The 20,309-nt window shown below is 53.4% G+C and overlaps 1 protein-coding gene across 6 annotated transcripts in view; it reads left to right on the top strand.

The window, feature by feature from the left end:
- The window catches only part of USP20 (ubiquitin specific peptidase 20), a 41,526-nt gene that overhangs the window by 1,635 nt on the left and 19,582 nt on the right, over nt 1-20,309 (top strand). For 5 of the 6 annotated variants that reach the window (XR_005527931.1, XM_039229588.1, XM_039229586.1 and 2 more), the window contains exons 2-8: nt 10,297-10,402; nt 11,566-11,662; nt 16,650-16,703; nt 17,893-17,955; nt 18,280-18,411; nt 19,470-19,566; nt 20,026-20,095. Coding sequence is in view for 5 of the 6 variants with exons in the window: in XM_039229588.1 (XP_039085519.1) it covers nt 11,582-11,662; nt 16,650-16,703; nt 17,893-17,955; nt 18,280-18,411; nt 19,470-19,566; nt 20,026-20,095 (497 nt within the window). In the remaining variant the exon portion in view is untranslated. Of the gene's footprint in view, nt 1-7,062; nt 8,268-10,296; nt 10,403-11,565; nt 11,663-16,649; nt 16,704-17,892; nt 17,956-18,279; nt 18,412-19,469; nt 19,567-20,025; nt 20,096-20,309 lie in introns of those variants that run through there. The other variant, XM_039229585.1, reaches the window with a different exon arrangement.

The raw sequence follows: 20,309 nt of genomic DNA, 5'->3' as shown, positions 1-20,309 counted from the left end.
GGTGGGGGGGGGGGGGGGGAGCGTCAGGTACAAACGAGCTGGCCCACTGCTGCTCCCCACCTGGGCGGTGGCAGATCTGAGACCAGTTTCTCGCCAAAGTAAGGCTGGGACTGTGGCAGCTGTGAATCTGGGTGGCTGGGCTGAGGGGCTGCGGACTCTTTAAGTCTTGCTGGGCCTTTTTTGGGGGGGCGAGACGGCGTGACTTCTCAGAGGCAGCCTCCAGAGAATTTGGGTTCTCTTCAGTTCAGAGATGCATCATGTTTTAGTTTTGTGTGAGAGTTTGGTGGTTTAAGGACGTGGTTGGATTTGGCTCGAATTGAGGCTGCTTTCCTAGCTCCTTTCTGGAGTCAGACTTGCTTCGGGGTTCAGGGGACATTAGTGTCTAGGTAGATCTGGGACCCGGCAAAGTGATTGCAGTTCACGGCTTGGCCATAATAGGTGTTCAGTAAAAGTTTGTTGGACTAATTTACTTACTCAGATATATACTGAGCTTTTACTACGTGGAGCAGGTACCGTTCTAGGTGCTTGAAGCATGCCGGGATGCAAAAGAGACAAAACATCTCTGATCCAGTGGCCTTCAGGCTCTAATAACACAAGCATGTCAAGTGTATGAGAAGGTGATGAGGGTTATGGGAACAGAGCGAGGCAAAGGAATCATGAGTGGAAGGGGGGATTGAGTTGCACATTTAAATGGGTGGATTCTCATCTGTGATTTGGTCAGTAACATTCTAAAACAGGGGACTGAGGTATAGGTCCTGACCCTCAGTTCAGCCCCCGTTGTGCCCACTTACCATGTGACTCCGGGCAGGAGCCTTTCCTTCTCTGAGCCTCTTCCCCCCCCCCCCGCCCCCCCGTATTCCTGTTCTGCGTCTACTGGCTACTGGCTACATGACCTTTGGCGTGAATGTCTCTGACCCTCTCCTGCTTTGCAGTTTTAGGGGTCTGAGTCAGAGTTTCTGCTTCTGCTTCCTCACTCCAGGATGTATGGCTTCCCAGGGACCTGGGCCAGTCACTGCTTCTAGGACTGCCAGCCTGGGGTGGCCCCAAACCCACGCCCTCTCCAATTAACTGACTCTTCCAGAACCTGGAACAAATTGCAGCGCTAAGGTTCAGAGATGTTATCCTAGGAGCAGGAACGTGCTCCGTGTGAAGCATGACTCAGGAGTGGCTCTTGTGAAGGAGGCCCGAGGCAGCTGCCCTCGGAATGTGGGTGCTTGGGTGGGAGGGGGTGAAGATCGTCCCCACTCTAGCCTGGCTGGGGCCGTTTGGGACATTGCGGAGCCAATAGTTGAGAGCACCAACTTCAGGGCCGGCAGTCTTGGGTTCAAACCCTGGATCAGCGGCTCAGTGGCTGTGTGACCTCCAGCCACTTACTCCACCCTCTGAGCCTCAGCCTCTCCTCTTTTAATGGACAAGAGGTGGAGATGGATTTAGCTCCCATTGCTGTCTGACCTCCAGGATGGTGGTGTGGATTCAGTGGGGTCTCTTCATGTCAGTGTCATCACACCGGTCCATTCCGGGCAGGGGCTAGGTGGGTAAGGCCAAGCAAGACTTGTCAGGGCGGGAGGGGGCTGAGGGTTCTGCTTTAGGAGTCAGGAGGATGATGGACTCTTAGGGAATTAAGACTGTGTCGACCGAAGGGATGTATTTGGGTTTTAGGAGAAATGGAAGTTGCTTGGAGATAGGGCGGAGAGAAGCAGGCAGGAGGGAGGGAAAGGGGACATATTCTGAGGGTCAGAGTGGCGTGGAAGGGTGTGGGCAGGGGTGTGGGGTGGCTGGCGTGGCATCGATCAGGGCAGGTGGGTGTCTCCCTGTGTTGGTGGGGGCTTGGCAGGCTCCCTCTCCCGGCCGTGAGGAGGGCAGAGCCAGAACGACGAGGAAAATGATGAGTAATGGGCACTCGAGGCCTGGTCTGAGCAGCTGGTGCCGAGCCCAGAGATGCCGACTGCCTGCCCCACCCCCCAGGCTGGGGGCACATCCCCCCCTCCTTGCTGTAGGCCCCAGGGACGGAAAAGTGCGTGCCCTCCTTCAGGCCGAACAGTCTCGGAAGCCTCACCCGGGCCTGAGATGATGGGCGGGCTCTGCGCCAGACCCGCCAGGGCCTCCCAGCTTTTGCTGCCCCGGGAGAGGATCTGGCCTGCTTGGGCAGCCGAGAAGGGGAGGTGCCCTGCCTCGCTCCCTGGCCGCGGCCGGTGCCTTGCCGACTCCCAACAGTCCAGGTGCCCTCGGAGGGCCTGTTCCTGGGATCTAGCTCCCTCGGCTGCACAGGTTTCTTAAAGTTTGTTTTTTTAAAATGTTTTATTTATTTCTGAGAGAGAGAGACAGCATGAGCAGGGGAGGGTCAGAGAGAGAGGGAGACACAGAATCCTAAGCAGGCTCCAGGCTCTGAGCCGTCAGCACAGAGCCCGACGTGGGGCTCCAATCCATGAACTGTGAGATCATAACCTGAGTGGAAGCCGGATGCTTAACTGAATGAGCCACCCAGGCGCCCCTGCACAGGTTTCCTTCAGTTGTTATTAAGTGTCTGCTGTGTGCACTCCACTTGCTTGCATAGAAGCGAGAGCGGGAAGTGCCGTGAAGGCAGACGTAACCTGGTTCCTTCCTCGCCATGTCACTTCCCCGCGTAGGGTTTCAGGCAAGTGGTGTCGTGGGCTGGGGCCTCCGTTCTTTCTAAGATGAGAAACAGCAGGGCTCAGCGGCTGCTCAGAGTCAGCGCTGGCCTGGGCAGCGGAGCCCTGGCTGAAAAGCTGATGGAGGGCACCCTTGGGTGTGTCTCACATTCCTGCCCATCTCAGTTCCCTGATCTTAAAAAAACATGGCCAGTAACACAAACTATAGTACAGAACATTTTTTAAATTTTTATTTATTTATTTATTTTTTAAAACGTTTTATTTATTTTTAGGAGAGAGAGAGAGAGAGACAGCGTGAGCAGGGGAGGGTCAGAGAGAGAGGGAGTCACGGACTGAAACAGGCTCCAGGCTCTGAGCTGGCTGTCAGCACAGAGCCCGACGCGGGGCTCGAACCCACGAACTGCGAGATCATGACCCAAGCGAAAGTCGGACGCTTAACCGACTAAGCCACCCAGGCGCCCCTATAGTACAGAACATTTTGGAGCGTCCTCACTGTGCAGGTCAAGACAGACCCCGAGCCATGTGATTGGAAGCCATTGTGCCAGATGGGCCCTGTGCCTTGTCTCCCCACACTCTCTTGTAACCCTCTGTGCTTTGTTCCCATTTCATGGATGGGGGAACTGAGGGGCGACCAACTTCTCTAATGACACATGGCTTAGCAAGTGCCAAGCTAGGAGCCGATCTCAGGGCTGGTTGTGTCTCTCCTTGCCTTCTGTGATTACAGTCCCTTCCAAGGCTCATGAATGGAGCAACTGACGTGGGGTTGGAGCCCAGGAAAAGGCTGCCGCTGGGAATGATCACGTCCCTGGAGGCTGCATACGGGTACCCTGCTGTGGAGATACGGGCCTCTGTGCCCCATGAGGGCAGGGCCCAAACCTGGCACGTTTTCCACCGCCCCACGCCAAGCCGGTTGGGTGCTGAGATAAAACAACGCCAAAACTCCTAGGGGCCTGTGATAAACGAAGCACAGCCCTTGTAGACCAGGCACTTGCGGTGCTTCTGGTCCTGTGTGCGCAGTAGTCAACACCCAGAGCTTTCGGTACTACCCTCTCAGCTTTTCCATGTACACAAGCTGATTTTTGAACCGTTAACTTTTTTTTTTTTAATTTTTTTTTCTAATGTTTTATTTATTTCTAGGAGAGTGAGAGAGACAGTGTGAACAGGGGAGGGTCAGAGAGAGAGGGAGTCACAGACTCTGAAACAGGCTCCAGGCTCTGAGCTGGCAGTCAGCACAGAGCCCTACACGGGGCTCGAACCCACGAACCGCGAGATCATGACCCGAGCGAAAGTCGGGCGCTTAACCGACTAAGCCACCCAGGCGCCCCTCACGCTACCTTATTTTTAATGGCAGCACACACACACATAATACCCTAAGGGTCCAAGACTGAGCAAGGTGTAGCTTACATTGTATGTGGGATATTATTTAGCCACGAGAAAGGACGTGGTTGGGGCGCCTGGGTGGCTCAGTCAGTGAAGCGTCCCACTCCATGTCAGCTCAGGTCTTGATCTCAGGGTCATGAGTTCAAGCCCCATGTTGGGCTCCATGCTGGGCGTGAAGCCTACTTAAAAAAAAAAAAAGTGAAGTTGTTGAAGTTTAGCGACAAATGCACATGATGTAAACAGAAAAACGGCGTCCACACATTGTAGTTGTTATTTTTGAGTTTTGAGTTTCCTTTCTTGAATTACACGTCCATGCCTATGAAGACTGCAGTAACCTTCTTTTTTCCATTTTAGTGGGGACGCCCTCCAGCTTCTATAGAGCTGCATAATTAATTTTATTAAAACCACACAAAAAACCGTTTTCTACTTTCAGGATAGGTAGGAGGAGATGAACGCTTTTCATTGAACATGGAAGTTAACGAGGCAAACAAAAAACAAAGGTGTTAAGGTCAGATCCTCAAGTGAATGGGGCACATGGTAAAAGGTTTTACTTTCTTTTTTTTCTTAAAAAATTTTTTTTTAATGTTTATTTATTTTTAAGAGAGAGAGCACGAGAGAGCATATCGGGGCAGGGCAGAGAGAGAGGGAGACAACAGAATCCGAAGCAGGCTCCAGGCTCTGGGCGGTCAGCACAGAGCCTGACATGGGGCTCGAACTCCCAACCACGTGATCATGACCAGAGCCAAAATCAGGAGTCAGGCGCTTTAACTGAGCCACCCAGGCGCCCCCAACAACTTGAAAGATAATTAAAAGTAACCTATCAGGTTGTATGTTACAAAAGCAACATCCATTCACAGCAGAAAATGGAGACAGAAAAAGATGAGGAAGCAAAAATCAACTTGATTCCATCCTCCCAGAAAGGATGACCAAAGCCTCGTTGTTGCAGGCACAAAGCAAGGTTAGTTTACCAACATGGAAGTTTACTGTCCTAGTGTTTTGTGGCCTTTGGCGCTTTTGATCCGTTCGTTCAACAAGTATTTACCGAGACGTTGGTGTGCTCCAAGTGCCATTGTAGGCATGCGAACCCCAGCAGTGCACTAAACAGGCCCCGGCCCTTGGGCAGCTCCCATTCTTGAGAGGGGACGGCGTTAGACCACAAAGTAGGTAAATGACCAGAATGGTTACCGAGCGTGCAAAGTATGGGGTATGGGCCGTCCCCGGGAGAGACGAGGGTGGGGTAGGGTGGGGCAGTGTTGGGCAGGGTGGCCCGCAGACGCCTTGCCTGGTCAGGGGACAGCGCAGCTGAGAGAGGACAGAGACAGTGGGCAGCAGACGGTGGGGCCGTGGACTCTTCTACTTCGTTATCATTCTCTGCCCCTCCCCCCTTTTAAACTTTCTTTTGAATGGCGTCCTACTGTGCGTATATACGTATACGTATATCTGCATACATACATGTACGTACACCCTTCTGCAACTTTTTTTGAAAATTTTATTTTTTAAATTTCAGCAAAATACATACAAAACATAGCATCGTAATCATTTCTGGTGTGCAGTCCAGTGGCGTTCAGTTACTTCACGCTGCCGCATCGCCACCCATCTGGCTCCGGAACCTCCCCGTCTTCCCAAACCGAGACCGTATCCCCATTGAACATTAACCCCTCCCTCTCCCTGCCCCCACCCTTCTGCTTTCTTTCTGTCTCTACGGAGTTGAGCACTGCAGGTAGTTCGTATACGTGGAATCATACCGTATTTATCTTTTTGTGTCTGACTTAGTTTACATAGCATAATGCCCTCAAGGTTCACTGTTGAACCTTGTTCATCTTGTTGCGTGAGTCAGAATTTTCTTCCTTTTCAAGGCTAAATAATAATCTGTTGTATGGATAGAGCACGTTTTGTACATCCTTTCATCCTCCGATGCACCCTTTGCTGCTTCCCCCTCTGCTTCTTGTGAACACGGGTGTGCAAATGTCTGGTCACATCCCTGCTTTCAGTGCTTCGGGGTGTGTGTATATCAACAAGGACAATTGCCGGACCTTATGGTAATTCTGTGTTTAATTTGTGAGGAGCCTCCATGCTGTTTTCCACAGCAGCGGCACCATCTTCCAGCTCACCAGGAGCATAGAAGGTTCTAGTTTCTCCACATCCTCGCCAACGTTGTTTCTTTCCCCCCCTGGTTTAGTTTTTTGTGTTTTGATAGCAGCCACGCCCACGGGTGCGAGTGGTGCCATTCGTTTTCATTACTCAACATTCTCGGGATTTGGCCACGTTGATAATGTAGGTCATAAGTCAGAGTGTGAGTTTTTTTACTCAGGGTTTAAAATCCGTTTTATTGAGGCATGATTTATATCCAATAAAACGCATCTCTCTTTTTTTAATTAAAAAAATTAAAAAAAATTTTTTTTTAATGTTCTATTTCTTTCTCAGAGAGAGAGAGAGACAGCTTGAGCAGGGGAGGGTCAGAGAGAGGGAGAGACACAGAATCGGAAGCAGGCTTCAGGCTCTGAGCTGTCAGCACAGAACCTGACACGGGGCTCGAATCCACAAACTGAGATCATGACCTGAGCTGAAGTCAAACACTTAACCGACTAAGCCACCCAGGTGCCCCAATTAAAAACAATTTTTTAAGTTTATTTTTGAGAGAGAGAGTGAGCGCGATTGGGGAGGGGCAGAGAGAGCAGGAGAGAGAAAATGGCAGTCTTTTCAACAGAGGCTCTCCGTGTCGGGAAGTAAATGACCTTTAACCCCTACTGCGTATCAGACAATTTCGAAATGGGTCACAGACTTTATGTAATTGGTGGTCCACAGAGGGTCTGGAAGATCTTCCCTTTCCTCTCGTTCTTTTCCAGGGGTCTGGAAGAGTCGGTTATTCTGAAACACGTTGTTGATAGATTCCCAGTTTGCGTTCTCGTTTTCAAACTGACGACATCCCCCCCTACTTCTTTCTCCTCTAGTCTTTCATTTGCTCGTGGGGCTGCTGGAGCTCAGCAAGGAGCCCAACACAGGGCTCGATCTCACAGACCATCAGATCATGACCTAAGCCGAAATTAAGAGTCGGACGCTTCACCGATCGAGCCACCCAGGCGCCCCCAAAACGCAGCCTTTTAATGAGTTTGGTCGATCGATAGCTCCTTGCGTCCTGTCCTACATGTACCTGGACATCTTCTCCCAGCCTCCTACCCCTCACATATTTGTATTCTCCAGAGTGTCTTGGTCCTTCCCACAGAATAAAAAAGACTGGAACAGTCGGAGCTTTAATCAAAGAAAGTGGTGTTCAGTTACTGCCCGCAACAGCTGATACCCCAGGGTTTGGAGATGGAGCCAACGATGTCATTGCTGGCAGTCCCTTACTGAGCACGTCGACAGTAAATCAGAAGACTGCCTAAGCAGAGTCTCTAGTTCACAGACATTGGAAGCCTGAAAACGGGGTGCGGTGTTGCCCCTTCAGAAGATGGACTTAACCCATTGGACACTGGGTTTATGAAAAAGTGAATGTCATCCCACTTATTGCCAAGAGCAGACATGCTCACACCAGAGGTGTGCCAAGTTTAAAAAACAGGTAAAGAGATCCAAGCACGTAAAGTAAAAACATACACATTTCCAGAAGCAGAAGGTGAGGAAGAAGGAAAGCTTGTTAAAAACCCGTAGGGCTGTTCACCTCTCGCTATGGGAGGGAGTGATGGAGTGAGCGGAGTTAACTGCAGAGGGTTGGGGGAAGGCTGCCTCCTTGGGTGCCAGCTGCTGGAGCTGAGAATGGTGAATGTTGGGGTTTTGCAATTCTAAGAATTAGGTTGATAAGGACACGTGTGCAAGGTTTGGAAGATGTCACTGATCGTGTTACGCGGGGGCAAGTGCAGAAGCAGGAAACGGCAGCTGTGCCTGAGAGGGGGGTGGGTAACGAATAAAGGGCGACATGCCCAGAGCCCCCTGGCACGATGGAAGAACGGAGTGTGTGGCTAACGTTGAAGGAGCCGCAGATGCAGCAGGTGTTTGAGACGAAGGACAAAGAAAAAGATCGAAAACTGAAGGACTCTGAAGCTGAGCTCCAGCAGCGCCACGAACAAATGAAAGACTAGAGGAGAAAGAAGTAGGGGAGCGTGTCGTCAGTTTGAAAAGGGGAACGCAAACTGGGAATCTATCAACAGCGTATTTCAGAGTAACCGACTCTTCCAGACCCCTGGAAAAGAACGAGAGGAAAGGGAAGATCTTCTGAACCCTCTGTGGACCACCAATTGCATAAAGACTGTGAACCATTTCTAAGTAAGTCTTGTGTCTGATATGCAGTAGGGGTTAAAGGTCATTTACTTCCCCATACGGAGAGCCTCTGTTGAAACGACTGCCTTTTACCCGTTGAATTCCATCAGTACCTTCATTGGAAATCAGTTGACCACACATGTGCAGGTCTAATTCTAGACTCTCGCTTCTTTTCCCTTGAGCTACGTGCATGTCTGTGTTTGAGCCAACACCCCACTAACTTGTTTGCTGAACCTTTATAGAAATTCTTAGGCCAGATGGTCTCAATCTTCCAACTTTGTGCTGCTTCCAAATGGTTTTGGCTCTTCTAGGTCTTCTTTTCTGTATAAACGTTTCAAACCAGCTTGACGATTTCTACAAGAAAGCTTGCCGGGATTTTGATGAAGATGACATTGAATCTATGGACCAGTTTGGGCAGAATGAATATTGAGTGTGTCAATCCATGAACATAGTGTATCTCTCCATGTAGTTAGATATAATTGAATTTCATGGATAGGAAGATTCAATATGTATCTGCACGGTATGAAGAGTGTGGTTGTGTCCGTGTTTGTCTAACTGCCTGTTGTTTGCTTAGATTGCATCCAGTTCATATCTGAACATATCTGAACATATCCATAACTATCTTGGTCAGTCTGTCTTTGTGCACACCCTGAATGCTTCTCTAGAAAAAAATCTGTGGCCGGGTAAACCTTCTTGGCTCTTCTTTGCTACCTGCCTTATTTAAAGTAGTGATTTGTGTGCAGTGGAACATGCAGTGTCGGTGCTCTGGGCGTGTTTTGATGGGTTCCCAGCAGCACAGCGAGTCAGGACAGGAGGCAGCAAACTGTGGCAGCCGGCTAGCGTTGTTTTGCAAGGCCCTCGAGCTAGGACATTTAAAAAAATATATTTTTAATACATCGTAAGAAAACAAAAACAAAGAATATGTGATAAAGATCTACATGGCCCACAATGTAGACAAGACTTGCCAAGTCCTGATTTAGAGCACAGCTCTGCACCAGCCGATCGGATCGAGTCCCCACCCATGACTCACTAGCTGGGGACTGACTGTGGCCAAGTCTCTCAGCTCTTAAAGTTCTGTTCTGTTTCTTCTTCTGTAGAACAGGGGCAGTGAGGATACACGGAGGGCTTTTTGTTTTTCTCCCCTGCCTGAAGTTGGAGGAACTTGAGTGGTGTGAGTGCACATGTGAATCAAGATGGGCTTGTCACCGGCATTCTTGTCCCGGGCTCCGTGCACGGCCCTGGGCGTCAAGCTCATAAACCGGCTCGGCCATCTAGCTGGAAAGACGGGGCACACACACCAAAGCCACTCTCCGCCCCCGCCCCCGCCCCCATAGTGCCGCTTGCCAACCTGGTGCGCTTGACCTCAGTGAAAACAAACAAACAAAAACCCTAAAACCTCTGGCTTCAGGTGAAGAGGCTTGGAATTCAGAACCTTGAACCCATCATTGCCACGTGACCATTTTAAATGTTAGCTTCTAACTGCCTCTCCCTCTTTGCACGGCCCGTGTCTGGGAGACTGGCCCAGCAGGGTTGGGGAAGGGCGGTCAGTGATGACACGAGAATGCACTCAGTTGTGCCTCTGGCTGGGGGTGGCTCAACACTTGGGATTGGGTGGGGGAGGGTCCCGAGAGGCACAGGATCCTTGGGAAAATCCAAGGGGGATCTGAGGGTCCTGGTGGCGTGCGTGGAATGGGCTGAGCCTTCTGTCCAGGAGGTTAACGGCTGTGGCAGCCAGAGCAATAGCTGGAGAGGCTCGCGGCCCGCTCGTGCAGACCCTTGCAGGTCTCTGCTCTCGGGGATCACACCCCCTGAGGAGGGGCTGCCCCCACCTCCCAGCTCTGCACAAGCCTTCTTCAGCTTCCCCGGAGTGCTGTGTTTTTCTGGTCCCTGTGGATGGAATGGGGAGCCCAGACGTCCAGAATTTCACTTGTCCCTCTCAGGAAGGATTCTGACCTCTTCGGAGCCGCTGGTCGGCGCTTCGAGTGAGTTTAAAATAATGGAGCCGCGTATGAAGTGAGCTGCTTTGTTTCCCCAGGTTCCCTCCCTGAGGCCGGCGCTCTGTCCAGCCGGCCCACTGCCACCGGCCGTCCACGGAGAATGCGGATGCTGGCTGCTTCCTGGGGGTGTCGCTCCGCGCAGAGGTAGGCCCCCAGCCTCGCCCTTTCAGGCGTAGCCCTCAAGCACGGACCCAAGAGGAAGTTATTTTCGGTGAAATAACGGAATTGCAGTTCTCTTGTTTTGGTTTTTTTCCTTTTGCTTTTTTTCAAGCCCTTATCTTTTAAGGACACACACCGATGAACCGAGACGGTATCTGGGTTTGCTAACCAAAAAGAGGAAGTGGGAGTTTGGGCCGAAGCAAGGGTGGCTGTGCACAGCTCCTTGTTGAAGCTGGGTGCCGGTGTGTGGGCATGAGCCGTCTGTGTGTGTTTCCGGTGCCCAAAGTTAAAAAGCGAGAGAATGCAAGGGAGGCCTTAGGGGTCCAAGTGCTCGGGCTTCCTCCCTGGCTCTAGCACTCCTTCGCCGTGAGACCTGAGCCCAGAAGGAACCCCTGTCTCCGAGTCAGTCAGCTGGGGCTAATCACAGTTGCCCTGGGGAGTTTTCCAAGAAATGATGCATGGAAACCCCTAAGTCTGCTACCTGGGACTTGAGCAGCACCCAGAATACCTGTCCTGGCTGGGGGCCTGCCTGCTGGGGACCTGGGCCGGTCAGCCCCTGGCTGGCCATTTCAGGAGAGGGTGGGGGTCCGCTCCTGGCGGTGGACCCACCGCCTCTGCCTTTGATTAAACCACATTGGCTCCACTTAATCTTGGTCCGGGCAGTGGTTTGGAGCTGGAATCGGTGGTCAGATCCCTGGGTGTGATTTCTGCGAAAACTTGAGGTGGCTGAAGCAAATCCAGTGACCTGTTTTTATACATTTTCTTTGGGAATAGTTGGTAACTCACAGAAAGTTGCCACGACTGTGCCGGGGAGGTCCTACGTTCCCTTCGCTCGGTTTCCCCCGGGGGTGCCACATCTTCGGCATGTTGGTAGTACAATGTCACGGTATCACAACCAGCAAAGTGACATTGGTACGATCCACAGGCCTGTTCACAAGTCGTCAGTGTTACACGTACCCGTTTGTGAGTCCTCGGAGCCGTACCGTCACGCCCAATTCCCAGAGCGGGACAGCGAGGCTTGGAGAAGTGGCTTCCTCGACAGGTGGCAGAGCCAGGACGTGCGACCAGAGTTGTGCGCTGAGCCAGTAGCCCCCGCCTCCCCGCAGCAGTGGCTGCCGTTCACCCGGGCCCCCTGTGTTCTCTTGTAGGTGAGCCCCGGCCAGCATGGGGGACCCCAGGAGCCTTTGCCCCCACCTTGACTCTATAGGGGAGGTGACCAAGGAGGACTTGCTGTTCAAATCTAAGGTAAAGGGTCCGACCTTTCAGAGCTGGTGCCCACACCCAGGGCCACTGGCTTCCTAAGGTACAGATGCTTCCGAAGGAAGCGTTTGAAGGAGTTGAAGAACCGGCTCCCAGACAGTCTCTGCTTAGCCTTTTGTGTAAATGGAAGGTCTGGCGCCTGTGCGGGAAGCCTTCCGGGGCTGCGGCCCAACAGCTGTTAATTACCCCTTAGATCAGTCCCTTTGGGAGCCACTAATGCCCTGTGCATTAGCCGCTGGAGCCTTTCGGAGGCAGGGAATGAATCATGCTCTGAGAGTCTGCCGACATTTGACTCGTGTGACCTGGGGAGGATCTGGGGAGGCCCAGAGCAGGAAGGTGGGCCTCTCTGCGTGGGGGGGAGGCGTCTTTCTTTGCTAAAGTGTTTTGAATGGGTAATACTTTTCTCTGGTTCAAAATCGAACACTGTAAAAGTATCCATGTCAATAAAAAATTTTTTTAAGTAGGGGGTTGCCTGGCTAGCTTGGTCGGTAGAGCATGCGACTCTTAATCTCGGGGTTGGAGCCCCACATTGGGTGTGGAGCCTACTTAAAATAAGAAATTAAAGAAAAAAAGTCAGGAGTGCCTAGGTGGCTCGGTCGGTTAAATGTCCAACTTTAGCTCAGGTCATGATCTCCCAGGTTGTAGGTTTGAGCCCCACATTGGGCTCTGTGCTGACACCTGCTTTGGATTCTGTGTCTCCCTCTCTTGCTGCCCCTCCCCTGCTCATGCTCTGTCTCTCTCTCAAAAATAAACATTAAAAAAATGCCAAGATGTCCCCTTTCCCACCCTCTGTATTCCCCCGCCCCATCCCACCTTTAGGGAGCCAATTACATCAGTTTCTTTTGTATTTTTTCAGAGTTTCTCTATGCAAATACATGCAAATATGCTTATTTTTCATTTCCCTCTTCATGATGTAAAAGGTAACATACTATACCATAGATGCTTTTTAAAAATTTGTTTTCTTGTTTTGAATTAATTTATTTTAGAGAGAAAGGGAGAGAGAGAGGGAGGGAGGGCATGAGGGGCGTAGGGGCAGAGAGAGAGGGAGACAGAGAATCCCACGCTAACCCACTAACCCTGAGATCTTGAGCTGAGCTGAAATCAAGAGTTGGACGCTTAACTGACCGAGCCCCCCAGGCGCCCCCAGACACCTTTGTAACTTGCTTCCTTCGTAGGACAGTAGATCTTGGAGCTCTTTCAGCCCCAGTACCTAGAGGCCACTCTGTCCTTGTTTGCGCTGGAGTCGCACGGGGTCTCGTTGTGGGAACCCCGTACCCGAGCCTCTGCGGGTGGACACCCAGGCCCTTCACACGTGCTGCGGGCGGTGCTGTGAGAGACAGCCCCCTGCACGTGCTGTCCCGTGTTGTGGGGGCAGAGCGTGTGGGGGGCACGGGCCCAGGAGAGGGGGTCCTAGACTCACGCTCTAAATTGCCCGCTCTTCTTTCCGGGCCCCTGATGGCGGTCCCTCCGCCTCCCTGTCCCGGCAGATCCTGGGTGGCCTTTGGCCTGAGCCGGTTCAGCCTGGGCCTGCGGGAGGGGTCAGGTCTTCAAAGTACCTGTGGCTTTGTTCGAAGCAGTTTCGGTTCTCGTGTGGTCTGGAAGAGGGCAGAGCGAGGCCGTGGGGCCTTTGCGGGCACGCGGGGTTCTCTCTGAGTCTGCAGAGAGAACTGAGGAGACAGACCGAGGGGATTTTCCTCCAGAGGAGGCAGGAATAGGGGGATCCGAGGGCAAAGAGGTGAGCGAGGAGTCAGGACCTGGGCTGGGGCATGGTAGCCTTTGGAAGTGTCAGGTCTCCTGGGGCAGAAGGACGGAGAGCACCTGGAACGTGTCAGGCCTATGTTTCAGAGAGTACGTCTTCCGCCCTTCTCTGAGCAGCCAGAAATCTGCGCAATGGGACCAAGATTGTTTTAAAACACCAGAAGGGGTAGGGGTGTGAACAGGGCCGGCACAATGCAGGGGATGCAAATGGCCCAGGACCTCCAGAAAAAAGGTGCTTAACTTCACGAGCAGCCGGGGATATTGCCCCGGATCACAAGGTGGTAGCATTTTTCATCTGCCGGACATACCACAGGCTGATCCAACCCGGGCTGACAGTGACGGAGGGGAGGAGACCGACCGCACACGTGGGGGGCGGGGTGGGCATTCCTGTCACTTCAGGGACCCAACCCCACGCATGGGAATTCATCCCGCAGAGGTGTGAGTACCAGTTATAAAGACACACAGCAGTAGTTACTGAGCCTGGTTTGTCATGGGGACAGCTGGTGGCAGCTAAAGGGAATGGCTGATGACAGAGTGCCCGCAGCATGGGGTGCTGTGTCATCACGGCAGACGGGCAGATGTGGCGTCTGCGTGCAGACGTGGAAAGCTGACCATAAAAAGGTGACAGAGGCCTGTGTCCGAGAAATATGTCTAACGTGACCTTATTTTTCCTAAAAATCACACCCAGTCCCCTAAGTGTATGCATATATGTTGTATCAGAAGAAAGGATAGCGGGGGTGGGGGGACCACCTGGGTGGCTCAGTCGGTTAAGCGTCTGACTTCGGCTCAGCTCACGATCTCACAGCTCATGAGTTCAAGCCCCACGTCGGGCTCCGTGCTGACAGCTCAAAGCCTGGAGCCTGCTTCCGATTCTGTGTCTCCCTCACCCTGTTTGCGCTCTGTCTCTCTCTCAAAAATAAACATTAAAAAAAAAAGTACGGAGAGATATGCCTCAGGTTATTCCAGCATATGTATTTATTATATGTTATATGCTCTCCTTGAGATTGTATACAGCATGTATGTGTCATTTGAACTGTTAAAACACGCATACAGGGCTCCTGGCTGCCTCTGTAGAGCATTCGGCTCTTGATCTCGGGGTCTTTGAGTTGGCCTTGAGCCTAAAGAAGAAAAGCAGACAAGCACAGGATACTTTTGTCATTCAAACGACTGTAACCAAAAGGAAGCCCTGGAAGGAGGAAGTGAATTGTGAAATCAGAAAATCAGAAAACAGATTACAAATTCAGGAAGGGCAGGGGCGGGGCCTGGAGGTAGCCCAGTCTCCTGCTGTCTCCCCAGCACCCTCAGTAGGAGACCCTGAGTCAGATTTCGGATCTCAGGTCCAACCTGCTTCCCCGCAACCCTACGGGAGCTCCGTGTTCAGGCCCTTTGCTGACACAACCAGCAACTGGGCTCGGTGAGAACACAAAATTCCTGCCGAGGCATGAGAAGGGGAAGCCGCTCTCCTGTTGGGGGCGCCCTATGACCCAGGCTCCTCCACTTCCCCTCCTGACCTGCTCTGTAGCAGGGTGTGACCTTGAGCCTGGGTTCCTCATGTGTCCAAAAGAGCTGCCACCCACACACTGGTGGGGATTGCAGGAGCGGCGTGTGGAGAACTTAGCCACGGCCGTCCTCGGCAGGGGTCACCCTCGCTCCGACTGAACCCCGGGGTGTGAGTGCTGTCGGAGCTGGCACTTGGAATCGGCTTCACAGCTCACGGGGGCACAGTGGGCATCATGGAGGCTCAGCTGGGAATTGCTGTTTTAGACCCACACAGCAGACAAGGTTACTTAAGGCACGATTTAAGTTATAACGAAAACGTCGAAATAATAGCATCTTAAATGAGAGAGACGTTTCCTTTTCTCATAGAACAGTCCAGAGGGACATGGGATGCCAGGGCAGCCCTGCCCTTCCCAGTACATGGCTTTCATTTCTGAGTCCTGGCTTGCCCCCCATCCTGCCATCACATCTGTATTCCAGCCGGTGGGAGGAGGAGGAGCAAGTGGCAGATCCACAGCCCGGAAGTGGCATGTCCCTTTCGCTGTCATCTCATTGACTAGAACTGAGCCCCATGACCACAGTGGGGCCGAGAAACAGTCTGCTGCTGGCTGGCCGTGTGCTCAGCCCAAATCCGCACATCCCGTTGCTAAAGCAGGCAGGGGAGGCACTGGGAGGCCAGCAGCGGGCTCTGTCACCCGAACGCCAGAAACCTGGCATTTTGTGTGCTCATCCAATGCACTGATGTCCCCTGGGGTGCCTGGGTGGCCCAGTCGGTTAAGCCTCCAACTCTTGATTTTGGCTCAGGTCACTATCTCAACGGTTCGTGAGTTTGAGCCCCTCACTGGGTTCTGTGCTGACAGTGCTGAGCCTGCTTGGGATTCTCTCTCTCTCTCTCTCTCAACAATAAACTTTATAATTACTTGCGCTTACTGTCTCTCTCAACAATAAACTTTATAAATAAATAAATACATTTCTTTAAGATAATTAAAAATGTATTGATGGCCCAATTTGTACTAGGCTCTGTGAAGCCACAGGGGTAGACAAAATAGACCATCCCTCTTTCATGGAGACCAGAATCTAGACGGGGAGAAAGGCTTACACAGTCATCAAAGGAAGAGTCGGTGCGATAAAATGCATGTTAACAGGTCTGTTCATTTGAGTTTTAAAGGATTTTACTGAAAATGTTTTTGCAGCACATAAGGAAGCAAAATATGAACGGTAAAGCATAAGGTGCCCTGTGAAGGACATTTACTTATTTATTTTTTGTTTGTATTTATTTTATTTATTTTTATTTAAAAAGGTTTTTTTTAATGTTTATTTATTTTTGAGAGAGAGAGACACACAGTGTGAGTGGGGGAGGGTCAGAAAGAGAGGGAGACACAGAATCCGAAGCAGGCTCTAGGCTCCGAGCTGTCCGCACAGAGCCTGACGCGGGGCTCGAACCCATGAACCATGAGAACACGACCTGAGCTGAGGTCCGCCGCTTAGCCGACTGAGGCCCCCAGGCGCCCCGAAGAAGGACATTTATATCGGCAGGCTGGTGGAGGCCTTTCCCCGGCAAAAAAGCCTTTAAGTGGAGAGCTGTGGGGGGCGGGTGTTGGCGTCCGGGGGGCGGGTGTTGGCGTCCAGCAGGCAGGTGAGTGTACGGTGCCTCTGGCCGGGGCGCCGCCCCAGGCTGCTCACACTTGGCTCTTTCCCTCCCCCTCCCCTGGCCCAGGGAGCCTGTCAGTCGTGTGGTGTTACTGGACCGAACCTGTGGGCCTGTCTCCAGGTAAGGTTCCCCTGCCGCCGTGGGGGGCGTGGGGCTTGGTCTGGACTCTGGGCTGGGAACGTCTGCCTCTGGCGGGCACCGCTGGGAACTTCGGGCCGGGACACAGGGCACGGATGTCTGAGGGGCAGGGGCCTGAGCCAAGGGGGCGCCAGAGTCAGCCAATCCCTGCCTGAGCAGCCACCAAAAATGACAAGAGGAAACGACAGGCTGTTTCCAGAGCAGGACTCCAGACTAAATGATCCCGTCCACAGAAAAGGCAAAGCTCTGTACTCACACGTGTGCACATGGGTGCGTGTGCGTGTGCATCCAGCAAAACCCAGTCACGGTTCGTTGTTACTGCTTATTAGAGAGGCATCAGAATGTGACCGTTTTCTATGGGGAATGGGATTTGGGGGTAGTTCCATTTTTTCTCTGGAATTCTTGTGGCGTTTCCCACAATTTTCTGCAAGTATGTATTTATTAAATTTAAATCCTGTTGAAAATGGCTGTTACTTAAATTTTCTTTGAAAACAAATGCAAGTAGAAAGAAAAAAGAACAAAAACAAGGACACATGGGCCACCAGGGGACTCTGGCCTCGGCCTTCAGGGCCTGTCGCTCCATTCTAAAGCAGATTGCAGAATACTGTCCGGGCCCTCGGGGGACAGCAGGACACGTGAGGCCTGCTCCTGTGTCCTTGGAGCCCCATTTGCAGGAAGTGGTGTGTCCTTCGTGTCGGGAAGGCCCTCCCAAGCCTGCGCGGTCCTGATCTCTTGTGGAGAAGCAGGCCGGTCGCTGGGCTGCAGGCCTGCAGTGGGCCTGGCGGGTGGGTAGATTTGGGATAGAGAAGTGCAAGGCCAAAGGCAAATCAGGGACCTGCGGGCCCCCCGTGGGTCCCCACTGTGGGCCAGTTTGTGGGTCTCAATTACTGGCCCATAAGGAAGTAGGGGAGAGGGGCTGAGCACCACACAGCCGGGCCTCAGCCGGGCCCGTGTCTTGCTGGGACCCTACCTGGGCTTCTCTGCAGGAGGCCAGCAGCCCAGGGCACCTGCCCACCCTACTCAGGGGGCAGGGCCAGCTTTTAGGGCAGGCGCCCTTTCCGGCTGGAGCTGCAGAGGCATAAAGTGCGTGTTCCCGTGGGGCGGCAGGGCCTCGGCCCTGGTCGCGGAGATGGTCCAGCCCCCAATCGTCTCCCCTTCCCTCTCTCCCCAGGTCGCCTGCCCCTACGTTGGCTGCGGAGAATCCTTCTCTGACCACAGCACCATTCACGCTCAGGTGGGTGCTGGGGCCGGACGCCTGGGCCCTGCAGGCAGGTGGCCCAGGATTCAAACCCCAGCTCCAGCCGCCTCCCAGCTCCATCTCCCTGCTCTGGGCCTCGCTGGCCGTGTCTGTAAAATAGGAACACGAGACACCAGAGCTGATGTAGGTGCACGCGTGTAGCATACGTGCGTGACTGGTAAACGGCAGCCCATGGCCTTCCTGGCTGGAGGAGGGGCACATTCGCTGCTTTCCGGCCCTTTACTGAGGTCGCTGGATGCAGCCTTGGGACACCTGTTGGGCTGGTGTATCCTCAACCTCCCTTTGGATCTTGCCGTCTAGGTGAAAAAGCACCACCTGACGGTGAACCTGACCACGTTCCGGGTGTGGTGTTACGCCTGTGAGAAGGAGGTGTTCCTGGAGCAGAGGCTGGCAGCGCCCCCGGCAGGCCACTCGCCCAAGTTCTCAGAGCAGGTAAGGGGGTGCGGCGGGGTCAGTGCCATTGGTGGTGATGCGATGGGGGCAGGGCCTTGTGACTTCCGCATCGGTGGAGCAGGGATTGGTGGGTCCTGGACAGCATCTGTCCCTGGTCCATGTTCTCAGGTGCCAGTGAACGCTCGTGAGCCCCAGCTGTGTGCCAGGACCCCTGGGGTGGGGGGTTGAGGACACAAAGGTCCTCCTGGGAAGGGCCTCCCCTCGGGAGTTCACAGGCCACGGGCAGGCTGTGTGCAAGGGGCAGGCTTGCCCAGAGCCTGGGCCTGGGGCCAGTGCAGATGCTTCTAGGCCTGTGGAAATACCCCCTCCCCCACCACCACCACACTCTAAGACACCCCCCCGCCCCGGGGAATCCCGAATAGTCAGTGCAGTGCGTTTCTCTGGAAAACACCAGAACCCCCCCTAATGATCCACTGAGCAGTGCACTGTGGGGCACCTGAAGGTGGTGGGCCCGGCAGACCCATGCCCGGAGGGCGTCCTCAGGTCCTGGTCAGTACACAGCTTGTGGGATTGGCTGACTGGAGTCAGAGCTCAGGGAGGCCCGTGCATGTCTCCTCCGTGTTTACACAGCAACTGTCACGTAGTGGGTGCTCAGTAAATGTTTATGGAATGCATTTGCACACGTGGCAGCTGGTTATGATTATTTACAAAAAAGGCTATAAGACAGTATACATACAGTATCTGGTTTGAGGGGGCGTGTGTGTTTTAAGATTAAAAAATTCACATAACTCTGTATAGACGTAAGAGTGGTCGTCTTGGGAAAGTTGGATTGTATGTTATTCGTTGCTTCTGCTTTTTTCCAAATTTATTATAAATCCATTTTTATCAGTGTGAATAAAACCCAAGTTTCCCAGGGTGGGGCTGCCGGAGCCATCTTTTTCTGGGGTGTCCTCTGCCCAGATGGGTCGATCCGGTGTGGGCTGGGGGTGGGGGCTGGGCGACCCAGTTTCCTTTCCTCCTGGGGAGCACGCGGACCTCTGATCCCCACCCCTGCCACCTCGCCTCCCCGATTTCCTCACTCAGAGCCTCTCCCACAGGACCCTCCACTGCCCGTGCACCCTCTCAAAACTGTCCCTATTGCCGTGGCCGACGAAGGAGAGTCTGAGTCAGAGGATGATGACCTGAAACCTCGAGGTAGCTGACCCCAGAGCTGGGGGCACTGTCGGGCCGGGCCGGGGGCCTCCGTGGTGGACTGGGGGAGCTCTGGGGCGCAGTGGGCTGTGTGGGCAGAGTGACTGACGGTCCCTAGAGTGTGGTGGCTTCCCTGGGAGTGCCAGCCATCTGGCCGAGTCCCCGTGGCCTGCCGGTCCTCATCCTCGGCCTCAGTGTGTGACCCTGGGCAGGCTGGCCCCTCCACAGCTGGCCTCCTTGCCTGTGTGCCACGAACGGTGGGCCAGGCTGGGTGGAGGGCAAAGCTGTCCATCTGCTGGAAACGCTCAGACGCCCACAGCTGCCGTGACCGCATTAAGCTAACTTGGTAGACTTCTGGGGAGGGATGCCGGCCACCCACGTCGTCCTCTGGCTGCGTCCTGGTGGCTGTCCGTGAGTGGTGGGACCCTCACCCTGCCTCCCCGGTGTGCATTGGCTCCCTAGGCCTCACAGGCATGAAGAACCTTGGCAACTCCTGCTACATGAACGCTGCCCTGCAGGCCCTGTCCAACTGGTAGGTTGTCACCTCGTCTGGTTGCTGGGAGGCCAGGCCCTGTCCCCGGACGCCCTGGGAGCGGCAGCGGCAGCCCCCAGCTGTGTTGTGTTTGTCACCCACAGATGCGTGTGTTTAGATGTGCATCAAACCCCCTTAGGACACATGTGCCCTTTGACCCGGCAGTCCTCCCCCCCCCCCCCCCCCCCCCCCCCCCCCCCCCCAGTTTTTGTCA

The sequence above is a fragment of the Hyaena hyaena genome, unplaced genomic scaffold (genome assembly GCF_003009895.1).
Source record: "Hyaena hyaena isolate Hyena2069 unplaced genomic scaffold, ASM300989v1 scaffold_38, whole genome shotgun sequence".
Lineage (NCBI taxonomy): Eukaryota > Metazoa > Chordata > Mammalia > Carnivora > Hyaenidae > Hyaena > Hyaena hyaena.
Note: the sequence above shows the minus strand (reverse complement) of the source record. Positions and strands in the feature narration are given on the sequence as shown.